General features: G+C 41.6%; 1 protein-coding gene across 1 annotated transcript; it reads right to left on the bottom strand.

Annotated features, from left to right (window-relative positions):
- Positions 1–4: 4 nt before the first annotated feature.
- Positions 5–9,943, bottom strand: LOC141444548 (pancreatic triacylglycerol lipase-like). The gene is made up of 8 exons (XM_074110116.1): positions 9,882–9,943; positions 8,310–8,481; positions 6,173–6,321; positions 5,365–5,466; positions 4,103–4,249; positions 2,566–2,758; positions 1,461–1,598; positions 5–62 (listed from the first exon to the last, which is right to left on the bottom strand). Exons 1-8 carry the CDS (start codon positions 9,925–9,927, stop codon positions 5–7), a joined length of 1,005 nt encoding a protein of 334 aa, XP_073966217.1. The 5' UTR covers positions 9,928–9,943.

Genomic DNA, 9,943 nt, shown 5'->3' on the forward strand with positions numbered 1-9,943 from the left:
AACTTTAACCTCTGGAGAAGGGCGGGGCCGCGTTGGTTTGCAGATAGTAAATGCCCGTTGATCTGAAAATTAAACATGATTTAGTTTCTAGCGTCCCGTATCTTAACCTCTTCACCACCACAAAACAAACCAAGTGACGTGCTCTGTACGCCACAGAAAAACCAGCGACAAATCAACTTGATGTTTAATTCCATTGCAGAAGGATTAATTTAGAGTTGAATGTTAGTCATGTATATGTCGGCGGCCGATCGTAAAATCCGCCAGATCACGAAATTCCTTGGCATATCGTAAAATGGCGCCATTTCATGAATTGGCTAAGGGACATCCACCATATCGTTCAAAACTCACTGTTTAACTATTTGCCTAGTGACGTTTAGGCAGATCATGAAATTCCTAGGCGTATCATGAAACGCCGCCATATCGGTTCTGGCACTTCGCCGGCCGCTGCCACGGCACGCTCGTGCGTTGTGGTCACAATTCATACCAACCACTCCTCGCTTCGCTCATCGTACCTACATTTTTCTTTTTTTTCGGCATATCACGATGTGCCCGGTATAGAGCTAGGAATATCGATGAATGCGTTACTCTAATCGATCCGCCGTGTTGTTTCTCAGGCACATCGTCATGTGCCTGGGCAACTGTTAGGCATATCATGAAATGGCGCCATTTCAAGATATGCCTAGGAAATTCGTCATCTGGCGGTTTTACGATCGGCCGCCGACATATAGATGACCGTGGCGTGTAAGGCATTCCATTGGCTGTCATTAATATAGGCTGGAGTTATGATGATAATGATGATTTTTCCAATTAATATTTTTAAACTTTATGTAATTTGACACTTACCCATACGTTTTTTTTATTTTTATTTTTATTTGACTGGATGGAAAACGAGCAAGTGGATCTCCTGATGGTAAGAGATCACCACCGCCCATAAACATCTGCAAGACCAGGGGTATTGCAGATGCGTTGCCAACCTAGAGGCCTAAGATGGGTTACCTCAAGTGCTAGTTATTTCACCGGCTGTCTTACTCTCCACGCCGAAACACAACAGTGCAAGCACTGCTGCTTCACGGAAGGATTAGCGAGCAAGATGGTGGTAGCAATCCGGGCGGACCTTGCACAAGTTCCTACCACCTGCAAAACGTGTACTTACAATACATTCATCCATCCATCCCAGCCTATATACGTCCCACTGCTGGGCACAGGCCTCCCCAGAACAAAAGGGCTTAGGCCGTAGTTCCCACGCGGGCCCAGTGCGGATTGGGATTTGTGAAGGTTTTCTCACGATGTTCAAAGCAAAGCTCGTGGTAAAAAAAAAAGGTATGTATGCTAAGCGGGACAAAATTTGACCCACTTAGCATACAAACCTGTTACTGCATACAGAGGGCCAGATTTTAGCCGCTCACTATATTATAGTAGCAGTCCAGAAAACAAAAACCTACCCAAACCCAAAAACCTACCCCGTTTTTGGCCTTAGTCCACCCATCTGAAGATTACCCCAGAGCACACAGTTGCCAGTCATGGCTCCAGCGTAAGTGGCACAGCGGGTCCCGGTGAAGCCACCGGTCCTCAGCGACTCGGCGAGGTAATAGAAGCATCTGGAAGACCAGAACAAGAGTGGTTAAAGAACTTGACTGAAGCTTGATGTCGGGATTTGTATGAAAAATACGCCTTTATCTATTTAAGTAAAACCTGAAGCGAGGGCAGCACTTCTGCGTTTTATATTGCAACATTCTTTACACTTATTAGTCATAATATTGGCAACGGTGTCGATGATGTTATTTAAAGGAATATTTTCTTATCCCTCAGACTTTTTTCTATGACATAACTATTATTATACTTTTATACATTGTGAATTATTTTCCTTCCAAGGCTACGTATAATCTTCGGCATTTTAACGTACAAAAACACAAAATAACACTTTAAAATACCACGCGCAAACAACGTTAAACTTTGACAGCAATAAACAGATGACATTTGAATTAAGTGTTACACGACATTAGAATCAAATTGTTCATATTTTTTTTTTATTTATGACGGTGGTAGCATTCTACACTTCCACTGAACGTAGATATAGTTAGTGTTTAGTTTTGTAACAAAGGGACCCCATAGATCCCTGTATATTATTTTTTTTTGTATTTTTTTTTAATTTTATACTGTTTTTTTAAGTATTTTATTTTGAAAAAAAATGGCTTTCTGCCAAGTTTTTTGCGGCGCATTCTTCTTGGCAATGATGGTCTTTCCGAAAGCGCTAGTAGTTTAAAAAAATGACGTGTAAGAGTGCCAATTGCTACGTATTTACCTACTGAATAAATGATTTTAACTTTAACTTGAATTATATTAGAAATCACTTCCTTCTTTGCCAGACACTTTGTAGGGTTGCATGCAACCTCCTGCCTGACAAAAAATATTAGCACATATTACCTGTTTAGCGCGTAGTACCGATGTATTGAATAATGTTGCCGGGCAGTTGCCTGTCATTTACTTTTTTTTTTTTAAACTATGCACAATTTTTTATACTGTGACTACGCTGCATTAATCAAATAACTAATAGAAAAGACTCACCTGTCATGATCGCATTGCTGTGAGTTGCACCCAGGCATGTTGATGCCTCCGTTGGGGTAAAAGTCGGTATGCCCCAAGTTGGTGATGTACCCCAGAAGACCAGCGTTGGTGTGGATGACCTCGGTGTAGGCGCCGTCGTTTGCGCGGAACTTGTTGTCGTTGGTGATCCAGCCAGGAAGAGCGGGGTCCAGAGCTGAGAAATACATCAAGGATGTTTTCTTTTTTTAATTTCTATTTACTGCGAATTGAACGGTTGGACCGGCCACATCAGCTGAATGCATCCAATACGGTGGGCTAGCTACAGAGAGGGTGCCACACGACGGATGGCGACGGCTGGGTACGTCAGACGGAGATGGCGGGATGATCTGGATTTATTTCGGGCCTGGCCTCAGGCTGCTTTGGGTTGGGAGAAGTATAGGGACATGGCGGGAGGCCTTTGCCCAGCAGTGGGACAACAACCCAGGCTACATAAAAATTATAATCATTAAGACAAAGACGCAGAAAAAGGAGTACTGAATCCTAAAAGTTCTGGTTTCCGGATGTCAAATTTCAAGTTAATCTGACAAATGATGAAGATACTCATTATTATTATAATATCAGCCGTAAGACGTCCACTGTTGGACATAGGCCTCCCCCATAAACCAGTTGCTTCGGTTGGAAGCTGCCTGCATCCACCGTGAACCCGCGGCTTTAACCAGGTCATCCGTCCATCTCGTTGGTGGATGTACAAGAATGCGTTTTCCGATCTGCGGTCCCACAGACAGTGGAGTGGTGAAACTAAAAGTAAAGCTTATAAAAACAAAAGAAATGAATGATTGGTTTTTGGAGTCTTTTTGTATTTTTTATTCCAACTCCAAATTTGTTACTTTTACGGGTATCCCGTGAAACCATATCGAAAATACAAACTGAGACATGGATGCACAGAAAAACCAGAAATAGAGACCAGCACTGGGAATCGAACCCAGGTCCTCAGCAATCCGTGCTGCGTGCTATAACCCCTACACCACTGCTGGACAGGAATCTAGACACGAATTTTTCATACATATCTCAGGTTGCTTATTTTCAAAAAAACAATCATAATTTGATTGCTTAGTAGCGACATCTCTTGTCTGGGTGAGCGGTTAGTTCCGAAAGAGTGTGATGTCTTTCGACGAAACATAGATGTAGCTAGTGCTGCTGCTTAAGTAGCATAGTAGAAATAAGCAGTGGTGTAGGGGTTATAGCACGCAGCACGGATTGCTGAGGACCTGGGCTCGATTCCCAGTGCTGGTCTCTTTTTCTGCTTTTTCTGTGCATCCATGTCTCAGTTTGTATTTTCGAAAAGAAATGAAGTTATAGCGAGTTGCTAAAAAATTGCTAAAAGTGGCTCCGAAGCGGTAACGTTTCGTGTGCTCTGCCTACCCCATTTGGGAATACAGGCGTGATGTTTGTGTGTGTGTGCTAAAAACCTGTGGAAGCAAGTGACAATTAGTTAATTGTGGCGTTTTAGAGTGGTATATAAAAAAAGCCGTGGTGGCCTAGTGGTTTGACCTATCGCCTCTCAAGCAGGCAATGTTTCCGTTGACGTTTCGGCCGATGATGCCAGACTGGTGGCCGCCCAGGCTGTGCCCTGCGATGTGGAACTGCGCAGGAGTGGAGCCCGTCGACTGGTTCAGCCAGTTTATGAAGCGAGCTACAGCTTCTCCTAGAAACATAAGCAACAGAATTTTTTTAGAGGACGGTTTAAATTTGCTGCCAGTATTTGGAATGATCTCCCACCACCACTTAGAATACCTATGCCACTGTTAAGATTTAAAAAACTAGTTCGGAACCATTTGCTCGAAAAACAAAATAACCTCACACACACTCACATGCACACACACACACACACACACACACACACGCGCGCGCACACGCACACGCACACGCACACACGCGCGCGCGGCTGAGACTGGCACCCATTGTCAAACCTTTAGCAAACTACGGTATTTTTCTTTTATTTATTTTAAGTTTTTTGGCAATAAACATTTTTTATTTTTTTTACTTTTAAATATTTTTTGTTGTAGTTCCTTGCAACATCAATCGAAGAAGGTGCTGACCGAGTGTACACTTTTTGTTACCGACACTGCACACTATCAAAGATGTTGGTACAAATGAACAGATTCTAGATGCGTGCCATGCAAGTGCCCCCCTCACCGCACTGCCGCTCCCCGTGCCCCCTGGCGCTACATCGCAGAACTTGACCTACGCATCTTTTAAACGCATGTTTCTCGAACGGCTACATAGCCATAGCTTAGCATTATAAATAGTAACATAGTTTCGTACCTAGCTTCCACACCCATCTCTGGTGAAAAGGCATCCTTCTCAAACTTCTGCCTACATTTTTTTCAAATTGGCTCTGTCCCTTGGAGGACAATTTTTGCCAGTGCCTAGTAGGTTTGGCAATGTAGCTACGGTAAAAAAAACTAGAAAACGAAATATGAGAGGTAATGGTGGATGAACGATGATCTTCTACCTACATTGTTTGTGTGTGCGTGCGTGCGTGCGTGCGTGCGTGCGTGCGTGCGTGTGTGTGTGTGTGTGTGTGTATATTACCCTAAAAACATTACTTGGTTGTATTGCCCACGTTATCATGGCTATGGTATTGTGTCTGTTTTGTGTGACTTTCCCCGGCGGAAAACAAGCAATATGCTGAGCCGGGACCTTTTTATAACGACGACTAGGTATGTATTTTTTTCTTACTTGTGTATGTGTTAGGTACTACTGTTATAAATAAATTATTTTCATTCTTTCTTTCTTCTCTTTCTTCAAGAGATATACCTGACGTGACAGTGTTTACGACGGCTGCCGCGTAGTTGATGGTGCTGGCACCAGCACTCCAGTCCACCGCGATGACGTTGACGTCTTCAGCTTCCAGGAATGCTGCGGAATACATTTGAGGCTAGATTATCTCTTTCTATTAAATGATATTGTAACGGATAACTCACGTCTTAAACCGAGTTTAGCTCGACATGTTTCGGGCTATTTCGTAGCCCTTCCTCTCAGGAGCACGCGACTCGGCGGCTGCCGCAACACGCACACTACGCGCCACCGCTCTGCTCGCGCGACTGTCCGACGAAACTAACACCGGCGCACAACTACCCGCATTTTTATCGTCATTTTTATTATCAATGTCTAATGTAGGGTAGCACACAACACTAACAACATCGCTCCGTAAAGGCACGTTCACACCAACCGATGACGCAGCACGAGTATTTAATACTGTTTTCCAACTCGGGGGTACCGACCAACCGCAATCCCGGTTAAAATTCATGTATTATCTCTTTCTCTTTTTTACTCCTTACTCATTGTATATTATCTAATAATTATCGGTTTGTAATGAAAATGGACGGCCAATTTTGATACAATATTTTTTTATAATTACCCCACCATTTTTTTTCACGGACGCCATATAAAAATATTATTATACCCTATATCACTCCGGTAGTTATGGCGAATCCAATGATACGTAATTAAAATCCGTCCAGCAGTTTAGCCTGCAGAGAGGATCAAAGAAATAGACATTCATACATACATACGCTCGAAAAACACAATGCATCGCGCAGTCGGGTAAAAATGAGAAACTTACCTGGTATAAGTACTGTCGTGACATCACCCAAGACGTTATCGATCCAGCCATGGAGAATCATGATGGTTCTTCGGGAGGGGTTGAAGTTGCTGGAGCCAAGGACGCCATTGGCGCCGATCAGGATCGGTTGGGATACCGTTGGGTTTGCCCTGGGTAAAAAAATAGTTTTTTCTGCAACTGTATCATAGTAGTAAGCCGTGGTGGCCTAGTGGTTTGACCTATCGCCTCTCAAGCAGAGGGTCGTGGGTTCGAACCCCGGCTCGCACCTCTGAGTTTTTCGAAATTCATGTGCGGAATTACATTTGAAATTTACCACGAGCTTTGCGGTGAAGGAAAAACATCGTGAGGAAACCTGCACAAACCTGCGAAGCGATTCAATGGTCGTGCGAAGTTCCCAATCCGCACTGGGCCCGCGTGGGAACTATGGCCCAAGCCCTCTTGTTCTGAGAGGAGGCCTGTGCCTAGCAGTGGGACGTATATAGGCTGGGATGATGATGATGATGATGTATCATAATAAGGGCCATTGAGACACGAATGCGAGTTTAATATGCATGAGTGTCTCAATGGCTGATTATGAATAGTTGCATACATTACTTTTTCTACGAGCTCAAACATAAAAATTAATATATAATATATAATGAATACTCACATAACGGATAATGAATGAATTTTTCGATTTTAAAGGTAGCAAATTGCTGCTCACTTCCATTGCCGCCTGTTTTATTTCTGGCGGCGTCATCATTTCTGCGTCATTTAATTCACCAAAATGTCACACATTCTCACAGATAAAAAGTCGTTTAAATAGTGATTAACTCTTTTATTTCTTTAAATTTTCAAGAACTACGTGCAAAAGCAAAACAAATCCCGCTATTTTGAAAGGTTTTTTTTTCACTACCTAATTACAACCTTAGAATAATATAAATATTACAATTCAATAATAACTGTAAAATTCATTTATTGTCCGTTATGTAAGTATTCATTATTCAATAATATTGTTTATATAAACATATTTTAATTAATCTATAAAGTCGATTGAACAAAAATTTTAAATAAAATAGAATGATTAAAGTTTTTTTTAATTCCCGCAATTTGACATTTGCAGTGCAAAGTTGCGATAACACAATGCGAGTAGAAAAAAATACTATGTCTTCTGAGAGAGACAGAAATTTACATTTCGATTTACAATACAATACAATACAATACAATAACTCTTTATTGCACACCAATACAGTAAACAGTACAGAGAACACAAGTATATACATAGAGATTTTCTAAGGTAAGCAATAGGCGGCCTTATCGCTTCAGAGCGATCTCTTACCCAGGCAACCTTTACAATGGACAGAAATAAGGAATACATTTTAGCAGGTGGTGCAATTTACTGTAGATTAGAGCTTACCTACAGGGTTCACAATATATTATAATGCCCCACCTCCCACATGATGTGTATATGGGTCAATCAATGAGAAACAGCAGGGCTACTACGAAACTCATCTAAAACTCGAAGTTCGTGTCGTGCGGTCCCTCTGACACTTATACTATTCAATACGAGAGCGAGAGGGACGGTACGATACGAACTTCGATTTTCGAACTTCAGAGTAGGCCCTCTGCGCGAGCAGGGACGCGGGAAAACGCGCGAATGGAGAAATAGTTCCACAACTCCCTTTCACATTACATTCTGGCTCCGCACTGCTATCTAGCCGTGCGCCTCCGCAACTCCGGTCCGCATTAACTTCTCGCTTCGCTCCGCTATCTATCTCCGCGTCTATGGACAGACACAGTCCACTAACCCCCCGCATTAATCTCCTCTCCTACTCTGGTGCCTTATCCCTAGCTTGAATTGAAATTTTGGAATAATTTAGAAATAGACGGGTAAACTGAGCGACGCAAGCGCAGAGGCAATTTCATTAAATACAGGGCTCAATTTTAAAGTTCTCAAAAACGGCTGAACCGATTTTTATCAAACATACTCGTAACCAAAAGCGACCGCAACTCATTTTCACTCATTAGAAGAACCACACCGAAATCGGCTCATCCGTGATGCTGCTGCCACTTATAGGTATAACTATAACACCCCACTTTGCTAGGGGTAAAAATGCACCTAAAACAGGGGCTTAGTAATACCCGGTTAATAACAGACCTGGTAAACAAATGATACACGTTCTGCGTGTCCGGCGCGTACCGGGCCGCCGCGTTCAGGTCGCTGACCTTCAACCAGGTGTCTACCAGGTGCAGTACTCCGTTGCCAGCACGCATGTACTGGTACCGGTCGCCACCAAGCTTGCTGATTACCAGGTCATTGGTGGGGAGAGCTGGAATTAGATATTGATGATGATGATGTTTGTTCTCAACGGGATTTAATTAGAAATGAAGAGATGCGTAGAAGAAAGGTCACCGAAGCGAATTAGCTGAGTGAAGTGGCAATGGGCAGGGTATATAGTACGAAGAAGAAGAAGAAGAAGTGTTGGAAGGAGTGGTCGTTGGGGTCGAAAAGTTCTCGAATGGAGACCACGAGTAGAGGTGGAGGCCTATGCCCAACAGTGGACATCCTGCGGCTGGTATGATGATGATAGAAATGAAGTGACCGGCACGGATGGTACCATCAGCCAAATATGTGGTCTACCACCCTAAAGCTGATAATCGTTTGCATGTCATAAAACAATAATACCATAATAGACGTGTCTGTCAACTTGAAAGTTATATATTCATTTGATAGGAACTTGTTTAAAAATTGATAAATTGTTCAAAAATAAATATTTTCTATTCTATTTATTCCATTCATACCAAATCTCATCATAAACGTTTGAGTAAATTAAGCCTATGTTGATTTGTTTGTACTCTTTCGTTTTAAAAGTTTATGTTTAAAAGTTAGGTACAAATTTAAAATACGCCAATTTAATTAGTGATTTAGCGGTGTTTTTATTTAGATACCCACAGTGTTGCGTAGTCCCGTTTTGTTTGGAAAAAAAGTGAGGACAAAAGTTTCCGAAAGACAAAACTGTCTTAAAACACAGACATTCATTGCCCTGTAAAACATAATTGCCATAATTAATTTCAGGTAATGCAAAATATTCGCAAAATTATTCTAATTATAAATAAACCCGCGTAGCTCACCCAAAAACTGTGAGATTTGACATTTCGGAGACCTCACGCTACACTAGCGCCTCTAGCGGGGAATTCATACGCGATAGCCCTCATTGGGCCCAGGTCGTGTTTGTGTTTTTAAATCCCTTTTTTATTGTGCCCAGTCTAAAAGTTACGACTGCAACAGGCACCAATTAAATATTTTAGCGAGGTGGCATACTATTTTGACAAATACAAAATAGAGTTAAGTATAAATTAAGTAGAATTACTGACTTAGCAAAACACACGAATATTTTATTAAATAATCAAGGTATTCGAAAATAAATGCTATCAACTAAAAAATAAAAAATATTTTTGAGGTGGCTGAGATTTTTAGTTACTTTATTAACACCTTGTAAATATGTCTCTTTCTAAAACGCTTTTATCTAAGCAATAGGTATGGCGCTGCGTGCGTGTGTAGTCACATGCAAACATGTCTTTCTCTGTCTGATCTAATTTATAAATTAAATAAAGTATTAGTCAAATAACGTATTAGGAAAATAAATACAATACACTAACAAGTAAAAGTTGGGGTATCTGAGATTTTCAATATTAAAATTAACCTTGTAGATAATACAGTAAAAAATACCTGCAGCAGCAGCTAAAAGTAACACGCTGGCGGTCAACGCTAACATTTTTTTTCGAGTGATT

Source organism: Choristoneura fumiferana, chromosome 30, assembly GCF_025370935.1.
Source record: "Choristoneura fumiferana chromosome 30, NRCan_CFum_1, whole genome shotgun sequence".
NCBI lineage: Eukaryota > Metazoa > Arthropoda > Insecta > Lepidoptera > Tortricidae > Choristoneura > Choristoneura fumiferana.

What these genes read in the sequence shown, in the direction of transcription:
- LOC141444548 (XM_074110116.1), bottom strand. Translation starts at nt 9,927, where the DNA reads ATGTTAGCGTTGACCGCCAGCGTGTTACTTTTAGCTGCTGCTGCAG. An exon ending in CACGACAGTACTTATACCAG is followed by an intron (nt 5,467 to 6,172) that starts GTAAGTTTCTCA and finishes TGTATTCCGCAG; the next exon opens with CATTCCTGGAAGCTGAAGAC. An exon ending in GGACTAAGGCCAAAAACGGG is followed by an intron (nt 63 to 1,460) that starts GTAGGTTTTTGG and finishes TTTAATTTTCAG; the next exon opens with ATCAACGGGCATTTACTATC.